General features: G+C 43.4%; 1 protein-coding gene across 3 annotated transcripts in view; it reads right to left on the bottom strand.

Moving 5' to 3' along the window:
- Positions 1-20,408, bottom strand: part of RFT1 (RFT1 glycolipid translocator homolog) — a 38,260-nt gene that overhangs the window by 12,435 nt on the left and 5,417 nt on the right. For all 3 annotated transcript variants that reach the window (XM_022572869.3, XM_089919472.1, XM_089919474.1), the window contains exons 3-10: positions 20,097-20,213; positions 18,782-18,971; positions 18,104-18,205; positions 14,338-14,475; positions 7,407-7,485; positions 2,737-2,787; positions 1,898-2,028; positions 629-773 (exon numbers count right to left, since the gene is read on the bottom strand). In XM_022572869.3, coding sequence (XP_022428577.1) covers positions 629-773; positions 1,898-2,028; positions 2,737-2,787; positions 7,407-7,485; positions 14,338-14,475; positions 18,104-18,205; positions 18,782-18,971; positions 20,097-20,213 — 953 coding nt within the window. The remainder of the gene's footprint in view (positions 1-628; positions 774-1,897; positions 2,029-2,736; positions 2,788-7,406; positions 7,486-14,337; positions 14,476-18,103; positions 18,206-18,781; positions 18,972-20,096; positions 20,214-20,408) is intronic.

Below are 20,408 nucleotides of genomic sequence, written 5' to 3' on the forward strand. Positions count from 1 at the left end.
TGACCTGAGGAATTAAAAACATCTTTGCTAAACCCAAGATGAAACACTCCAAATGGATTGCCACCCCACGACCCAGCGCATTTTGAAACTGGTGAAGTTCCCAGGGCCCAGCGATGGCCTGGGCACCAAGTGTTTCAAAGTTAGACATATTCAATACTTTTCTCCTTCAAAACCCAAGAGTCACTGGACTAAATATACCACTTTATTTGCCGAGATCAATTTCATTCTCTGCAAATGGCTCTGGGTTATCCTTCGGAGGCTTTTGTCCATCAGATTTATGTGGCATTTACTATCTGCAGATGTGTTTAGTACCAAGCGGAGACTCATCAGAGCCTGCTCTCTTCCTTCCTCGCTTACCCCAGAGGGAAGCAATCGGCAAAACACATTTTAGGGCTGAGAGGAAAGCCAAGGATTCATAACAACTGCTCCAAGTGAGGTTGCGGGACTGATCGACCTGGTGCCAAAGCTCTAATTGCACGCTGAGCTGGTTTGACCTCAGGTGCCCCAGCTACCGGCAATTTTCCCTACACTGACACACATGTCAGTCGTGTGTTTGAATTTTGTAAGACTCTTCTAAATATTTCGGTTTGGAAATTAGAACAGATCTGGAAAAACCTCTTGTGCATACCTGATCCTGAGCTAAGCATGGCCCCTCCATAGATGTCCAAAGCCAGTTGAGAAAAGGCAAAGCCGAAAACAGAGATGGTCAGGCCGGTGAGCAGGGCCAGCTTTAGCAGGGACTCCAAAACCGCGGCGGCCACAGCAACAGCCTCCTTGGGCCGGGGGAGAGGGAAGGAAGTGGGATGAATCATGAGCTAAAGAAAAACTTCACATCTGACTTTCTCCCTTTGCTGTTTTACAGATCACTCTTTCAACTGCTGAGGGCCATCACTGCTTTTCTGTAGCCTGGGTTTGTTTCTATGTCAATTAGCAAATGGAGGGAAAAAGACAAAGTGTACCTCCTTAGGCAGTGCAGGGGAGGGTTAGTTTTTAACTCATTTAGGATAAACTATCTCAAATGTTGCCTAGGAAACACTCACTTCCCCCTCTGACATTTATTCTTAAATGGACGAGTTTTTACATTGCTAGCTAGCTTTGTCACCGTGCTTCTCCTGACAAACAACTCCAAACCCTGATGTTCCTGGAATCTACACTTAGGAAAACATTCCTAAATCAGTCTGAGAACCAGATTAGCTCGTTTTGAAATACTGTGCATAAACTGTATTTTGCAAAATGTCTTCTAAGAGATGTAAGAGGCCAACTTAGCTTGCTTCTAATTCTAAGACAGACATTTTCAATGGTTCTAGGAAAAGGGAAGTTTCTACAACCAAATACTCCTGGATTAAAATCTCTTCTGTTTTTACTGGCTGGAGCATATCAATTCTCAGAGTCAGAATGGAGCTCTGGGCATGTCACAGTCCTTAAGAAGCTAAACAACTGGTGTGGTGAGCGAGACCAAATGTCCGCATGCTTTCCTCCCCGCACCCTCAGTTAGCCTTGACCCCGTCTCTGCATCCTTCAGCTCATCTTTTGTTCCTGAGAATCTGAGGATGGGGGAGGCAACCTCATTCTTACACCTAACACTAGACCATGGAAGGAGGTCTGCGCTGCACTGGGGACAGCCGCAGAGAGTTCTGAGAGGGCTGGGACAAGAATAAGGTCACAAAGAAGGACAAAGGGTGAAAAAGAAGGGCTGGTCAGGGGAAAAAGGAGAAGCTGTGAAAGAAGAAGTGAGCTCAGTGTCCTGCCATCATTCAGAATGTGATAGAAGAATGAAAACTAGAAGAAAATTTCAGAGCTAACAGAGGGGAACAGATAGCTCCACATTTCTGTCTGTTTATCCTGCACATAGACAGAGAATTCACTTGGGAGATGGTGACATAAGAACCAAGACTACCTGCTTCTGAAGTGTAGCATCCTTTTCTCTCTCCAGCACCTTAGCAAAGAATATATAAAAACTCTCTTCTATTGGCTGGAAAATTAATCTGGCCACAAGGGAGCCAAGATTATTCACTATATCATACACGCCTACAAAACAAAAAGGAAGAAATAACAATCGTATTGGTTTTTCTATTTGAATTTTTATAGCACCATTAAAATTTTTTCTAATTTAATTTTTTAAATTAAACTTTTTGAGATAATTATAGATTCACTTGGAGTTGTAAGAAATAAAAGAGATCCATGTACCCTTTACCCAGTTCCCCAAACAGTAAATTCTTGCAAAACTATAGAACAATATCACAACTGACATGGATACAGTCAAGATACAGAACATTTCCATCACCAGCATTTTTTTATAAAAGTCATTAATACCAAGTTGATTTTTTTTCTATTTTTATTTGCACTACTTTGGGATAATATTCAAAAATAAATGTGAAAAAAATATTAAGACCTATCTAGCCACACAAACATGGAGCAAATCTTTGTGACTGCAATGAGCTCCCTTTTCCCTTAGCACACTCTGGCCCCCAAAATGAGCACCAGAGCTCTGCAGAAAGCAGGGTAAGGGCAGAGAATCTCAAAAGAGAACTTGCCACCCATGTCAATGAGAGGGGATAGTCAAATATATAAAGACCTACAATTTTTAATCTTCAGGATTCATTTCTTATAATCTTTTTTAAAAAATAGTCTGCAGGTTCATTTTTTCATTAAACGTATCAAACTGCAGAGAAAAATATGAGAAAGTATCTACTAATAGTTCATCTTTAATTAAAACAATACAGAATTTCATCTTACCCTGATCCCCAAAATTTAACACGTTCAAAAATGTCATCACATATCGCTCGCCTGTAAATGGAAAAGCAAAATAATTAGCATTTCAAATGTACAGTATTTTCTTCTTTCCTTTTCTTTTATCATCTATCATCTCTTCCAGTTGGTAAATACTCTCAAAGGAGAAAAATTAAGTAATCAGTTAAAGACATGTTCCTTGTCCTAATGTTGATTTCAAATAATCTCAAAATAATAACAATTTGGAAAGTGCAGGGGGCTTTACTGACAACAAATTTCCAAACCAGTTAAATTAAAAACAAAACAAAAATCAATAAAACCAGTCTGATAAGTTTTTCAAAAAGTATGAGGAGTTACTAAAATGTTAATGATGAAAATGATTATCTCAAGTTTTCAGGGAGGTCAGATAATCTGAGTGTAAATTCTGTGAAATGAAAGGTCCATGATTAAGTGCACAGACTCATCAAAAGTTTCCTCTTTGGGTGGATAAAGCTCCGTGGAGGCTGGCAGTTCCCTGGAGCCCAAGTTCACAATTCAAGACAGTCTAATGCTTTCAAGGTGAAGACACCAGCCCAGAGCCCTATTCCCCACCCTCAACTTCCATGAATGTTCTTATTATCTGTGAGTGGAAAGCACTGACCACTATGGAGGTGGAGCACTGAAGAGTGTCCATAGCTCTGAAGGGCCAACTCTCACCTCCTAGCAACTTGCTCAAAGAGGAAAGCAATATTAAGAGATGAGAAGCAATGTGATCTCAAGTCTCTCTTCAGCCCTTCCCTGCCTACAATCTCCCAGCCACTGCATTTGTGGCAGGGACCTCTGCAAGTCTTCCCAGGCACGGGTCCTCAGGCACTGCACTAGTTCCCATCTGTATCTCCGCTCTGTTCTGATCCATCCTCACCACTAACAGTTCCAGCTTTTGCAAATACAGATCTTAAGTCAATCCCTGTCTTCACAATTTTAAATGGCTCTGTAGTGTTTGCAAAAAGTCCAAGCGCCTTGATTCTGCATTTGAGGTCTTTTATTATTTAATTATTATTATTTTTTAGAAATTTATTTTTGGCTGCGTTCAGTCTTCGTTTCTGCGCGTGGGCTTTCCCTAGTTGCGGGGAGCAGGGGCTACTCCGTTGCAGTGCGCGGGCTTCTCATTGCAATGGCTTCTCTTATTGCGGAGCATGGGCTCTAGGCGCGCGGGCTTCAGTAGTTGTGGCTCACAGGCTCAGCAGTTGTGGCTCGTGGGTTCTAGAGCACAGGCTCAGTAGTTGTGGTGCACGGGCTTAGTTGCTCCGTGGTATGTGGGATCTTCCCGGACCAGGGCTTGAATCCGTGTCCCCTGCATTGGCAGGCGGATTCTTAACCACTGCGCCACCAGGGAAGCCCTTGAGGCCTTTTATAAACTTACCCCGAGCTATCTTTTTGGCCTCCCTTCACCAACCTCACCCCCACCTCCCACCATCACACCATCATCCTCTGCTACACCCTACACGGAGGATTTAGCCCCTCCAGCTGCCCTGAGTCAGGCTGGGCTGGTGTTCCCAGCCTCAGCTGTTGGTATTCTCACCACCTGCAATGGCTTTTCTTCAGGGGCTTCCCTGGGTTCTGGCACAAAAGGCCTCTCCCTCCCACGTTCTGTGAACTCCCTGAGGGCAGGAACCATGTCTCAGTCATCTCCGTGCCCCTGGCTGCCTAGCAGAGCTCCAGGAAATGAAACAGCACTCAAGAGATGTCTGGCGAAGGAGCTGGCATTTCCAAGTACAGCCCCTCACAGCCCTGTATCAGAGTTAACGACACAAATGCCTGCGTCTCTGGGGAGAGAATGAGCTCCTTGAGGCCACGGCCTGTTTCTCATTCATCTGTGTATTCTCAGCACCTGACACACAGTGTTTAGGAAATGTGGGGGCAGAAAGTAACAGCATTTATATACACACACATACACATACACACACACATACACATATACTATACACACACATATACTATATACACACACATACACACATATACTATATACACTCACACACACACATACACATATACTATATACACTCACACACACACACATACACATATACTATATACACTCACACATACATACACACACATACACATATACTATATACACTCACACATACACATATACTATATACACTCACACATACATACACACACATACACATATACTATATACACTCACACATACACATATACTATATACACTCACACATACATACACACACATACACATATACTATATACACTCACACATACACATATACTATATACACTCACACATACATACACACACATACACATATACTATATACACTCACACATACACATATACTATATACACTCACATACACACACATACACATATACTATATACACTCACACATACACATATACTATATACACTCACATACACACACATACACATATACTATATACACTCACACATACACACACATTCACATATACTATATACACTCACACATACACACACTCACATATACTATATACACTCACACATACACACATACACATATACTATATACACTCACACACACATACACTATATACACTCACACATACACATATACTATATACACTCACACATACACACACTACACATATACTATATACACTCACACATACACACATACACGTATACTATATACACTCACACATACACACACTCACATATACTATATACACTCACACATACACACACTCACGTATACTATATACACTCACACATACACACACTCACATATACTATATACACTCACACATACACACACATACACATATACTATATACACTCACACATACACACACTCACATATACTATATACACTCACACATACACACACATACACATATACTATATATACACACACTTACATATACTGTATACACTCACACACACACACACATATACTATACACTCACACATACACATATACTATATATACTCATACATACACACACACATTTTTGCTATAACAATAAATGATTTCAAATTTTTTAGAGCTGTAGTTTTTAGAGAAGAAGAATCTGGGTGTCCTTGTCAAGTCCCTTCCTTACTTCACAGCCACAGAGAGGGAGGCCCTGGAAAGTCCCTAAGGGCCCTCTGCCAGCCAGGTCAGGACGGCCCAACCATGGAACAGGCCCAGCTTGGGAGGCTTGAGTGTGTAGCTGACACCTGCCACTGCAAACACATCTAGCCACTGCAGTCCACACAACCAACTTAGGGCCACTGCTTGCAACCAACTCAGGACCATTCCTCAACTCATTCAAACTGTCCTTTAAACTTCAGGAGGAAAAAAAAGTGCATTTAAGTAACACCCCTTCCCAAAACTCCCTCCATTGTTTTGCCTGTTCTAACAATAATGGGAACTATCACAATATACAATTTCACTACAGTACCTTTCTTTATCAAAAAATACTTGCTGAATACCTATTATGTTCCAGGCCCGGCAGGGTGCCACGGAGACAGTGGTGAACAGCACACTCGCTGCTCTCAAGAAACTTAGCGTTAAGGCACCTTCACTCAGCTCTCCGAAGGCTTCTGACCTTTACTTCCTCCAGAAGCCCTATGAACAGTTTCACTTCTGTAATGGCAGCATTATGGGCTCAGGCTAGAAACATCCATTCGCAAAGTTCAGGGAGCCCTCAGGCACCTCCTGGTCCTATCCTTTAACTCACAGATGAGGAAAGTGAGGCTTAGGGGGGAGTTACTTCCCTTTGGAAGCATAATGAATAAAATAAAGAAGGTGGAAAAGGAAAAACAACAAGATAATAATAATGATGTTTGTATTAGAATGCTAGAATTATAGGAAACTTTTCTATTTTCCAAAATTCTTGTAATGGGGTTATATTATTTTCATAATTAAAAAATAATTTTTGAAAATATTTAGAAACACGTTCAGTAACAGATATATAGATGTACAGACACATGAAATTTATAGAGAGAAACTACTACCTTCAGCAGCTTATAGCCGCCTCCAATCTCATTCTTTGAACTAAAGCTGGGTATAAATAAACCATACGTATATATAGAAAAATTACATATACTTTCAGCTCCTGGTTTGCCCTCTGCTTCAGAGCTCTGTCACTGTTAAACTGGAAAGTCCCGAGAAGTTGGAAGGCTGACCAAACTATCCCACAGGTGAATTTTATTGTTAAAGAAAATAAAATGAGAAAAACATGGTCTTAAAAAGTGCAGAAAAAGTGTATAAAAAGTTAGGAAAATGAGATTACAGATAGTTTTCTGTATTTTCCAAACTTTCTGTAATTGATATAATATTTTTATAATACATTTGTTTAAACGCTGTTAACATGGGTTCTGGAGTTAGACTTGGATTCAAATTAAATTGCTCCTCATTCTTGCAGAAGTTATGTAACCTCACTGACCCTCAGTTTCCTCATCCATAATAAATGGGGACAATATCTTTCTTACAAGGCTGTGGGGAGATTTAAATTAGACAACTGAAGTATCAAATTAAATAAATGTTAGTTTCCCTCTCCTTGTTTAAAAAACTCCCATTTCTGAGGGTCCTCTGCCCTGGGGGCTCTAGGCAGCAGGTGGTCTGCATCTAGGCAATCATCAGTTGTATGGAATCCCCTGGCTGATACTTCGGTTTCCTGACTGCTCAGAGAGACCTTTTACTTACCTTCTGTCAAAATCTGTTTCAAGAAAGACTGTTTGAAGAAACTCCAAGTCAATTTAGCCTCTTCCCAATTTACAAAAGCCTAGAAGAAAAAACAAAATAAAACAAAAACTCCAGGTATTCCAAGTCTAAGAATACAGTAATATTACTGAAACTCAGTTTGGTCTCTAAATCCCAATTTGGATAGTCCCCACTAATTTTTCATTTACTGCTAAGCACACAGAAAACATCCAACGAATCCTGGCAAAGAACTTACATTCCTAAATGTGAAGACAAAGTCTCTGGGTGGAAGAGCCTCCCTGTGGGCCCTGCCCAAGATTCATTCAGTGAGACCCCTAAAGAAATGTGCTGTCCCCTTGCTGCTGCCCAGAGAGTAAGCTGACCACATGGAACACACACAGCTCACAGTCAGTTCTTCCCTTAAAAGACGTCTGAAGCATGCCAAGCTGCAGGACAAGTTCTGCTCAATGCACGTCTTAGTGCTTTATTTAGCCAGCCAGGGTCCCTTTACAGAAAGCATATGAGCTTGGCTTGTATATTTCAAAAGAAAGTAAGGCCTTCCAGGTCAGTTAAACCACATAGAATTGGAACGACAGAGAAAAGGAAAACAAAAACAAAAAACAAACTTCTGATATGGCTCTTCTCAAACTCTCAGGGGTAGCAACAAACTGACCATTTCCTAGGGACAAGGAGGGTAAGAAGGAAGCAAATGCTTAGGAAGGGCAGAGGTCAACCTGTAAGAGACAGGTAGCCTCAAATCCAGACAGCTGACCACAAAATGCAGGAGAGGGGCAAGCTAGCTGGACATGACTTCTTTTTTTCTACTTCCTCCCAGTTCCTTCTAGGGGCCTCTCCTCAAACATGAAGGCATCCTGGGACTCCAGAATATTCAGTTTAGGTGTTAGGTTCTTATTCTCAGGGTACCTGCATTTTGGAAAGTTCTTATTAACTCAGTTGATGACTTTTGAAAGGTGGGATTTCAGGGGGCTATATAGGAGGAAAGGGGTGAATCTCAAGGCCAAGCCCACCCCACCTCTCTAAAAGGTCGATTTTAGCTATGGAAGCTGGCCCAAAAGGCAGGTGTAGAACCTGTCCCAGTCACATGGGCCCCTGCTCTTGGCACAAAGCCCATCTGTGTAGAAATATAATGCATGCCATATATATGATTTTTAATTTTCTAGCAGCCTACAGTGAATAGTAAAAAGAAACAGGTAAAATTCATTTTAACATATTTGATTTGACCCCAAATATTATCATTGTAACATGAAAATACTAGAAGCATTTCATATTTTTTATATTAATTCTTTGAAATCCAGTGTGTATTGAGTGCACTTACAGCTCATCTCAATTCCAAATGCTCTGTAGCCACACTGCCCTGTCCACATTACCATTTAAGACAGGGCAAGTCTAGAGTACCCTTTGAAAGCAAGAGTCATTTCCAGTCCTCAAATCTCCTCACCCTTTGGTTTCAGAACCTTTCTTCCATATTTGGAGGACAGTTCTGAATCCTGCCAAACCACACTGACTTCAGTGCATCATTGGACCTGGAGCCAAATGCCAGGGGTAGCTCTAGTCCAGGAGGAAATTTTCCTCAGTGAGAAAGAAACCAGGCATTTCCCTTCCCCAGAACAAAGAGCGCCAGACCTCCCTACACCACTAGGGGACACTGTGGACCATGTCATCCTCGTACACTGATCCCGCCCATAGTTGGCTTCAGGGGAGCCTGGGTACAGCACCTTCTCTCTCTCACACTCTGCCCCCTCCATGCCAGGTGGTCCTCTGGAGGGGGCGAGGGGTAGTGATCTGCAAAGCAGTAACTGTGCTCTTTTCAAAGGAAATGAACAGTTACAGTGGGCCCACAAGGCTTTTGTGAAGCCTACTTGCTGTTAGGCTGTGAATTGATTTGGAAAGGTGGCTGAGCTCTTTAAAAAATAAAAATAAAAAGTTCTTTAGGAGAGTGAAATCATGACAGTGCATCTGATCTTCAAGCTTATACTTGAGCATTCCTTTCTCCTAATGCCTTCAATTTAAATGGACCCATGGTTTGGAAGGAATGGCCACACTGCTTACTAACTCCAAAATGCTCATTAAGGACACAGAGGCAGGAAGTCTGATCAGAGATTGGGTTTCTTCTCAGAGGCACCTGCTAAGTGGTGGAAAAAAGAAGCACTCTTCGGGCTTTTACCATTCTGTTCTGAATGGATTTACCACTTCGGAAGGTCAAAAGAGGCCTCTTCCCCAAGAGCTAGGTTGGTATTGCTGAGCTGGTCTACAGGCTGTGAATTTCCCCAGAATCCCGTGACCAACAAGCCATTCCACTGCCTCCCGGTACTGATGGAGAAACTGAGGTACAGGTGGGGAAAGGTGATGTGCAGTACCTCTGGAGAAGGTCTGGAATCAGAACTCAGGGGCTCATTGTGCTTTAACCTGAGTCACTCTTCCACTCCCCAAACTCTTCTGACTCAGAATGGTCCAACCAGCTGCATCTTTACCACACTGACAAGAGTCACCAGGGACACGGTCCTGTCCCCTGCCCTCCATCACCTCCACACCCCACACAGCACTCTTTCCTCTCCCTCTCGCTCCAGGGCTATTGACTGCCCTGGTTTCGTCCATGCTCCCACTTCCACCCACCCTCCACTGTCCTCATCACTTGAAAAGTGATAGATGATTGCCACTGCCTCTTCCAACCTTTTCTCTCCTCATGGTAGGGTTCAGGCTTTGGATTCAAGCTCAGAGACTGGGGCTCAAACTACAGCTCCTGACTTTTTGTTGTTGTTGTTTATTTTGGCTGCGCTGGGTCTTAGCTGCAGCACAAGGGATCTTCGTTGTGGCATGAGGGCTTCTTCTGAGCTGCGGCATGCATGCGAGATCTAGTTCCCCAACCAGGGATTGAACCCAGGTCCCCTGCATTGGGAGCATGGAGTCTCACCCACTGGACCCAGGGGTGAGACTGGGGAAGTCCCATTCCTTACCCTTTTTTTCTTTTTTCTTTTTGGCTGGGCCACAGCAGCATGTGGGATCTTAGTTCCCCAACCAGGGATCAAACCCGTGCCCCCTGCAGTGGAAGCGCAGAGTCCTAACCACTGGACCTCCAGGGAATTCCCTACAGCTCCTGACTTACGGACTACAAAGGCCATGGGCAAAATACTTAACGTTGCTAAGCCTCAGTTTTCTCACCTACAAAGTCGGATAAGAAGTCCTATCTCCTGGAGCTGGTATGAGCATTGAATGAGAGAAAACTAGACATGATAAATTTGTAACAGATGGTAAGTTTCTCAACACAAGCCATTAGACCATGGTACTGTTCAAAAACCTTTCATTAGGCTCCACTGCCCTTGAATTGCACTTGGCAGCACTGAGGCCATTACTACCCGGCTCTAGACCAGCACGCCGTCACCTCCTTCCCCCTTTTGCTTCCTCACCTCTCCCCTCCCCAGCTGTCCAACCAACCTAAGGACCCAGTCATCTCTGCAATCCCAATTCCAACACGGTGATGGGCACATAACAGGCCCTGAGCAAATGTTCTTCCTTCCTACAGCCACGAATGCTCATTTCTACCACAGGTGCACATTCACCTCTGCCCGCTCAGGCGTCAAGGCCTGGCTCAAAAGCAGCTTCCTCCATGAAGCCTTCCTTGACGCTTGCAGATGGAATTCATCAGTTCTTTCTCTGTGTTTCTATCTTGTTAACACTAGACACACAGTGTAGTTAGCAGAGTACACATGTTATCTCCCCACCACAGTGCAAGTTATGAGCACAGGGACCTCACTCAGGGCACCTGGTACAGTGCTTAAAACAGGATACTGCTTAGTACATGCTTGCTATGTTAAATTCCTCAGCTTTACTTGAATGCTAGCTGATCTCTCATATTAAATCCCTCAGAAGTTTCAAAGAATAGAAAAGATGTAAGAGGCAGCCGTTATTTGAGATGTCATTATTTTAAGGCTAAATAAGTAACATTAAAGAAGATAGAATTCTGGACTTCCCTGGTAGCGCAGTGGTTAAGAATCCACCTGCCAATGCAGGGGACGCGGTTTTGAGCCCTTGTCCGGGAAGATCCCACATGTCGCAGATTAACTAAGCCCACGTGCCACAACTACTGAGCCTGTGCTCTAGAGCCTGTGAGCCACAACTACTGAAGCAAGCGCGCCTAGAGCCCGTGCTCCGCAACGAGAAGCCACCGCAATGAGAAGCCCACACACCACAACGAAGAGTAGCCCCCGCTAACCGCAACTAGAGAAAGCCCACACACAACAACAAAGACCCAATGCAACCAAAAATTTATTAATTAAAAAAAAAAGAAGAAGATGGAATTCTATAAGAGGAGGCAAGAAATCTCCCAATTTGGTCAAGTTGATTGTGAATGCAATTTTTTGACCAGTTTCGTAGAAGGGAGCCCCCAGAGCAGAAAGCTGCTCTGGACAGTCGAGTTAGGCATGTTGCTGGTGTAGTCATCCACTGCATTCAGATTTGTCTCGTTTCTTTTCTCTTTAAAAAAGTAAACTTGAATAAATGAATTGTTCTACCTGGAATCTCCCAATCTTTAAGTAAATAAATAATTACTTTGGGCAATAAGCCAATTTCTTTTGGAAGACTTCATAGCATAGAGATTTAAACACACAGACTAAAGTTTTTCCATAGACAGAAGTTAGAGAGAAGTGGGTCCAAAGCCAGCTGTGTGATTTGGGGTTCATCACCTAATGTCTCTGAACCTCAGTTTTCTCACCTGTAAAATGGGAGACAATAGCATTTACCTCATAGGATTACTAAGAGGATTAAGGACAGAAGTCCAAGTACAGTACTTAGCCTAAGGCCGGGCACAGAGTAAGTGTGCAGTCAATGGCAGTTATAACGGCTCTTTGTCAAAGTTCAAATACTTTCACAGAATTCTGTAAGTCTTTAAGAGGGGTCTCAGAGGTTGTGTAGACCAACAATCTCACCTTAAAAGTGAGGACCCTGAGGTCTGGAGAGAGTCCTGCAGGCTTCAGATCTGTATCTACTGCCTCCCAAATGCACAGGAAGCTCCCTGAGGCTAAGCAGTCACCTTCCTACGTGTCTGTATCCCAGAGAACACCCAGCAGGGGCTGTGTTCTGTCAGCAGGAACGCTGCCACCATCATGTGTGACAGGTACACCCAACCTTCTTAAGGTCAAGACTTCTGTCCTGACAACATGAGCATGGGTACTTTCGGGACAGATTGCCAGATGAAACCGCTGAGCTCTCAGCAATGTCATCAGCGTCTGCCTGGCTAGGATGCTCGAGTGGAGCTACTCCTGCTCTCAGAGCAGCAGTGGGATGCTGATGATGGTGTGGGCTGTCACTTATGGATGTGCACTCATGCCAGGCCACAGTGTTAAGCACCTTATATGCCCCATCTCATCTGGCTCTCACAACCACCTTAGGAGGGAGGTATTCTTATTATGCCCATTTGACAGATAAGGAAACTGAAGGTTGGAGTTCTGAGCCCGTCACAGGGTTAAGTACACAGTTGTCAGACTCTTTTCCTTACCCTCTCTCTCTTTGCCTGTATTAACAGTAAAAACGCTCCTTTCCAAAATACTGCTGGGTGCAGGTGCTGGTCCAGTATGAAAAGTTGGCCAGGCTTGGTACAGGTGGGCCCTGGGGAGCGCTCAGGGAGGGGGACTTTTCTGCACTCTCAGACCCGCTCTGTGGGCATGGAGCAGAAGCTCCAGGCAAGAGAAGTGATCTGGAGTCCTGATCTGTTAAGCCTGCAGATAAGGCACCATGGTATCCAAAAATTGTCATGTTGATTTAGGTTAAAGGTAAGATCTACTTGATCAGAACGGAGAACTCTCATATAACAAATAAGAACATATCTGGCTTTGCTACATAATTTCTCATTTTTCTTGAAAAGTTGCATAACAAGATTCCTTAAGTTCTGAGACTTAAGTCCCAAATACTTTATTACATTCTCAAATAATCACAAAAGAGCTATAAGGAGAAGTCCAGCTGAAGCCTTCCCTCAACTAAGTGCACCACATCCAGCAAGCAAATAAGTACGAGAAAAAGGGAAAGTGCATCAGCCCAGATGGAGCAGGTCACAGAGCATCTGTGCAGAGGCAACGTGGTAAGACATCACATGCACGGCTCCTGGGCTAGAGTCACTAGCACTGACCCCACGAGAGTCAGGAGATAAAAGTCAAATGGACTGAAAGTTGCTCTCACACATCAGCCTCTGGAATCCTCAATGGTCTACGTGGGGAAGCGGATCACCTGAGAGAGCAGCCTGACACTAGGCGAAGGAACTCTGCAGGGCCCCTCCCTGCTTTGTCAGCACCCTCCAGACTATCTGTGCTGGAGGTCAGTCCTGGGAAAAACCAAGAGACGCAGCAGAACAAAGAGAGTGAGCACAGTGGTGAGAGCCCTGTGCTCTGCTGGGATTCACGCCACTCCAGCTCCTGTCCTCACTCTGACCCTCACCTTGGGCAGGTAATTTAGTTGCTAAGCCTCAGTTCCTCAACGCTAAAATAGAAGTAATAATGTCATCCTCAAAGAGTTGTTATAAGCATTAAATAAGGTATGTAAATCATCCAGCACAGGGGCTGGCAGAGTGATTTTCAACTGGGGGCAATTCTGTCCCCCAGGGGACACTCCACAGTGTCTGGAGATATTTTTGGCTGTTACAACTTGGGGGTGGTACCTCCTGGTATCTAGTGGGTAAAGATCAAGAACGCTGCTAAACATCCTACAATGCAAAGGACAGCTCCCACAACAAAAATTATCTGGCCCAAACTGTCAATAGTGACAAGATTTAGAAACCCTGGCTGAGCACATAACAAGCACTCCATAGACATGAGTTATCAAATTATCTTTATTATTATAACAATAAGCAATAAAGTTGTTATTTCTTTCCCTCAAGGATAACTAGCATCTGTGATTAAAATGATAACAGACAAAATACATTACTTACTCTACTTCTCGTAATAGTGGGTAACAGATCTGTCATTCTGGAGACAGGAAGAACTTGTTGCTTGGCTGATTCTGGGGAGCCCAGTAACTTTGTGAAATAAATAACATAGCAGAGCACCAGAACTGCAGTATAGAAAAGCTGAAAAAAGAAAATAATGGGTTTAAATTACACTGTTTTAATGTAAGCATAATTAAGATACACCTATAGATCTGACCTCAAAGGCCAGTCAAGAAATAGAACTGTCTTAATTAACTGTACTTTCTATGGAGCAATGTCTCACCCTCTGGAAAATAGCACTGCTGAGTATGACCCAGCTCCACTGCAGCATCTCTAGGGAAAGTGTCACACTTCACCTGACTGGGAGAACAGAGGTTCTTCCAGGCAGGCAGAACATAAGTTCCGTGACAGACATCCACTAGGACAACCACCACAGCAATGTCAGATACGTTCTCCGAAGATTCGTATTTGGACAAAGGGAGGGCTCTCCCAACTAGACAGTACACCTTGAGAATCCATGTGTTCCGGCTGTGCTAGTATCCAGGGGCTTGTCCATCATCTAGGGCTGGGGGTTTTCCATGAACCCCAGAAACCTGTGACACTATGATTAAAAAGCAGAATTGAGCTGCTGGCTCTCCTTTCTGCCTAGTGCATGGGTGGGGCAAGAGCTACTACAGGATGGGGAGGGACAGGGTGCTAAGAGGCTCCACCCCTTCCTCTTCCCATCTAGGACAAAAAGATGTCTTCTGGCCATGAGAAGCAGCCTGGGGTTTTGTCTGCAGGTTGGGGAGGAGTATCCAAAGAGACCCTTTTCAGGAATTCCCTAGCAGTCCAGTGGTCAGGACTCTGCACTTCCAATGCCGGGCACCCAGGTTCGACCCCTGGTCAGGGAACTACAATAAGGTACCACAAGCTGCGTGGCATGGCAGGGAAAAAAACCAGAAACGAAAGAGCCCCTTTTCGTAAGCTCCCTTATCCCCTCTGCCCCTGAGAACAGTGCACACTAGCTTAAGAAGTACTGGGACCTCCAGGCCCCACCTTCAATCTGGAAACAGCAAGGCTGCTCCTTTAGTAAACGCACTAAGAGGAGTCTGGGTTTAGCAGGTGTAGGCTCCTCTGCTCTCCACGCCCATCCATGCCTGAGGGCAGACTCGTCATCTACTCTCCTTCTTTCACGCCTCAAACCCTTTAAGACACAAGCAGCGCTGTGGGGAGCCACACCACCTGATGCCAACATCCTCTGTAACAAGCACCCTTTTCTAGCCCCCTTCCCTGCCTCTCTCCATCTTCCTGCTGACCAGAGCCTGGGGAAGAGCAACAACCTCTTTACAGAGTATCCTAACTACATGATCCCTTCCCCTTTTTCTAATTGAGGAAATATTCACATAAATTGACTATGTTAACCATTTTAAAGATATAATGGCAGTGGCTTTTAGTACATTCACAATGTTGTACAACAACCACCATTATCTAATTCCAGAACATTTTTCATTACTCCAAAAGGCAATTCTGGACCCATTAAGCAGTCCCTCTCCATTCCCCCAGCCCCTGGCAACCACTAATCTGCTTTCTGTCTCTACAGACTCGCCTATTCTGGACATTACATATTAATGGAAACATATAATAGGCGGCCTCTTGTGTCTTCTTCTTTCACTTAGTATCATGTTTTCAAGGTTCATCCATGTTGTAGCATGTATCAGTATTTCATTTTTATGCTGAATAATATTCTATTGTATAGATATACCACATTTTGTTTATCCATTCATCAACTGATGAACATTTGGGTTGTTTCCACCTTTTGGCTATTGTGAATAGTATTACTATGAACATCCGTGTACAAAATTTTGTTTGAACACCCATCTTCAGTTCTTTTGGGTATATACCTAGGAGTGGAATTGCTGGATCATATGGCACTTCTACATTTAACTTTTTGAGGAACTGCCAAATTGTTTTCCACAGCAGCTGCACCATGTTACATTCCCACCAGCAATGTATGAGTGTCCCAATTTCTCCATATCTTCACCAGTGTTTGTTATTTTCTATCTTTTTGATACTTGCCATCCTAACTGCTGTAAAGTGGTATCTCATGCGGTTTTGATTTACATTTGCCTAATGACTAATGATGTTGAGCATCTTTTCATGTGCTTATTGGCTATTTATTTGTGTATCTTCTTTGGAAAAATGTCTATTCAAGTCCTTGACCCACTTTTGGGATGGTTTGTCTTTTTGTTGTTGAGTTGTAAGGTTTCTTTATATATTCTACAGTGACTCTTTTATTTGAGCTATGATGCCACGGGGAGAGGGGCCAGTTCAAGGAGGAACCTGGAGGCAGGTTGGAGAAAGGGGAATCCCAGAACCATAGGTGGGGCTCGCCTGCTGATATGAGGTGCTGTTGGCTCTTACACCTCTCCCACAGAGACTGACAGAGAATATACCAGAGAAGTGCTCTCAGAAATCTTATAATAAGGATGTCAATAAACTCAGAATTGGCCTAGCTGACCTATGATCTATGACGTATCCTGGGTGGGAACTATGACAATGAGAAAGTCATAATGCAAGTAACTTTCCCAAGAAGAGTCAACCAATAACTGGGCATCTCTACTGCCCTCCTATCCTATTAGGGAGAGTCCATCACAAACAATGATGAATGTTGAGAACTGTAGTTCTAGATCTAATAAAACATGGCAAAAATAATCAGAGATAACTTCTCTAAAATATGCAATTGTAGCAAGCTACTTTTAGGAAGCAATTCTCATTCTTTTTTTTTTTTTTTTTTTTTTGCGGTACGCGGGCCTCTCACTGTTGTGGCCTCTCCCGTTGCGGAGCACAGGCTCCGGACGTGCAGGCTCAGCGGCCATGGCTCACGGGCCCAGCCGCTCCGCGGCATGTGGGATCTTCCCGGACCGGGGCATGAACCCGCGTTCCCTGCATTGGCAGGCGGACTCTCAACCACTGCGCCACCAGGGAAGCCCCTCATTCTTAATCTATAATTTTAAATCTAGCTCTTCTATGTTTCGCAGAAATATTTGTACTTTTTGCCTAGGACATGGGAAACATTTTCACATAAATCATTACTAAGAATTTTAACTTGTCTTCCAATACATTAAGAAAAATTACAAAGTAGTTTGTACTATGAGATGGTCTGATAACTATATGATCTTTTTCAGTTTTTAAATTAGCATTAGTACTGTAGTTACATTTTTAATAGAACTAGAAATATGAACTAGAACTAGAAAATGAGATGGAATTGAAGCCAAAACTGCTAAAAATGAAAACGTACCTCCTATGACTAGATTCACACCCTCTGAATTATGAGAGATTTCAATCTAAGTTTAAAACAGGCTTGGCAGAGTTTCCTGCTATTCTGAAAACAATTGATTGAAATCCAGGGAAAATAACACACATGTAATTTGATTCCCACCCCACCCCCTTACTGCTTTTTCTCTCCTCCACAGGATTGTCAGACAATCAAAGATCAGTTGGATACAGGCTGGGCCTGCCCACAGAATGTCTAAAGGAGTTTTTACGTCTGACAACAAGGCCGGATGTGGCCCTCACCAGGTCCCCACAAACACCAGTGGTGTCAGTGTATGCAGCAGGATGGACATGGCAGCCAGAGGAGAAGCAGTGCCAAGACCACCTTTCTAGAGCTCCCAGCCTTCTCCACATGCATGAATACTGCAAACGTAAATCACGGAGTAACAGAAACAAGAAGTAAAAAACAGATGGAGAAACAGATTATACAAAAGTTAGAAGTCATAACTCTTACCTGGGCCAAAGAGAAAATATACAGTCCCCAGTGAGGCAAACACACCACGAGAAAAGCTGTCAGGACGCTCTTGAGGATTACTGACAGGCTCTCAGCAATCACCTGCAAACTCATGGTAAAGGGTACACTTTACAAACATTATTAAAATCTAAAGATGCAAAGGAATCCCAGAAAATCTGGAATAGTGGTTACCCTGGTGGTAGGGGTGGGGCATATGGTTGGATACAGTATTAATAATGTTCTACTTCTTAGATTGGGTGGTAGGTTCATGGACCTTCAGTATATTACCATGTTTTAAGATTTACATATATGTTACACACTATATTCTTTTGTATGTATCAAATAATATATTTTAAAAGATGAAAAGTTAATACCCATATACAACTGAATAGAATCACTAGAAAAATCTGAAAAACGTCCTTTTAAATTCTTATTTACACTAATAACTTCGCTATTAACAAAACCTGTTCTTCATTAATAGTGTAGCAGAGGTAAACTTCAACCAAACTCATCTGACAAATCTCAAGTGAATGAACTGAACTGATCATGTTACCTTTTTCCAAATATTTTTTTAGATGCAAATCTGAAAAGACCATTCTCTCCTATAAAAGCATTTTTTAAACACCACTCTTTCTCCTATTCTTCTCATTTCTCATTCACAGCAGAAGGCACACTGACCTTAAGCTTGACAAACATATGTGCTTGTGCCAAGACCCAGAAGGGCTCTCCCAGAAGTTCCACCACTGCCGAGAACCCAAACAACACCACTCCAGTTCCATAGTGGGGGATGACGTCAGGATCGGGCACTGCGAGCAACTGTAGCCAGGCCCACCCCAGGAACACGGACCAAAACACACCCAAAGGGACTCTAGAAAACGGAAAAAATGTCTCTTAACATGCTAAATATAAAAATAAAAATATGTTAAAATAGTAACATTGAACAGAAAAGAAATATAGTCATAATAAAAATAGCTACCACTTATTCAGGCACTTACTACATGCCAGGCATATGATTCACCCCCTTTATCTCACTGACTCCTCACAATGATACTCTGTCATTACCCCCATTTAAAAGATGAGGAAACTACGGCTGACAAGCATTGGGTAATTTGGCCAAGGTCATAGACAGCTATTCAGGGCAGAAGTAGGACCCAATCCTGATCTAACTCCAAAGCCTGCACTCCTATCCACTGTGTTACAATGACTCGTAAGTAAAACTCCCAGAAGTGCCTGCTGTTTGCACTAGAATAACTGAAGGACGGTATACAGCTGGTCCTCGTACCTCAAATAACTGGTAGTCCAGTGCACAGTATCCCTTTAGGTGTGACCAGAGAGCACTTCAATATGACTGGGTCGCTAACAGTCATTCCTCTAATAAAATAAACACCTACCGGCCCTTATGACAGCCATCTCCATGAGGTAATAAGGAGTTATGCAAGGGCAGGACTGGGAAAGCATTTTAATCACTAGCCCTCCTGGCAGGGATCGAACTGCAGAAAAGCCATTACAATTTTTAGCTGATGTACTTGGTCCTCAAGAATATTCTAAAAGGCTCAGAACTGAAATCAACATAACAAAATTGAGGAGAGATACAAAGAAACCCTTAAAAGGCTTTCAAAAAATAATAAGTGGCTGTTAAAAGCGCAGAAAACACTCTAAGGAAAAAGGTTAGGAATAAAAAAGATGGCACAGGCCCAGTGGGAATCAAAATAGCAGAAACAGCCTCCAAAGAGGGTAGGAGTGGGGTTAGAAACGTGGCACAGAAACCCCTACCCGGAGCTTCCTCCTGGCTCCTGGCCATCCGGAGAGAAAACAGCCAGGGATGCTACTTCACACAGATGTTCTCCCCTTCCTGTCCCACGCCAAGGGCCCAGAAGCTCACTGCAAAACCCAAGCTGGAAACTATTCAGCTTTAGGCAAGTGTTGCTGTTTAATTTCTCACACTTATCACGCTTGCCTCCGTGAAACCGTCTCCGGCCAAAGCACAACTCACGTTAGCCACAGGAGGTTGAGGGTCTGGCTCCAGTCCCGCTGGGTGCTGCCACTCAGACATGCTCTGCGGAAGGCCTCTCTGGCCAGGAAGATGGTGGTAGAGTAAAGCAGTGTTAGCCTGTAAAGGAAAAGCAGCAATCAACAGAAAGTCTAGTTTTTTGACAGAGACAACTTCTGGGATTTTGCTAGCAATCGGGAGGAGGAAAAGTCTTGGTCATAAATCACTGGTGGTGATTGGTGGGGGGCAATGGTTTCTTACAGAAGCCCCCTCCCCAGCTAATCTGATCCATACAATAGGAGAGTTAGGAACCAA

This window comes from Delphinapterus leucas, chromosome 10 (assembly GCF_059928025.1).
Source record: "Delphinapterus leucas isolate spDelLeu-1000000601 "Yukka" chromosome 10, BTC_Dleu_Yukka2, whole genome shotgun sequence".
In the NCBI taxonomy this organism is placed as follows: domain Eukaryota; kingdom Metazoa; phylum Chordata; class Mammalia; order Artiodactyla; family Monodontidae; genus Delphinapterus; species Delphinapterus leucas.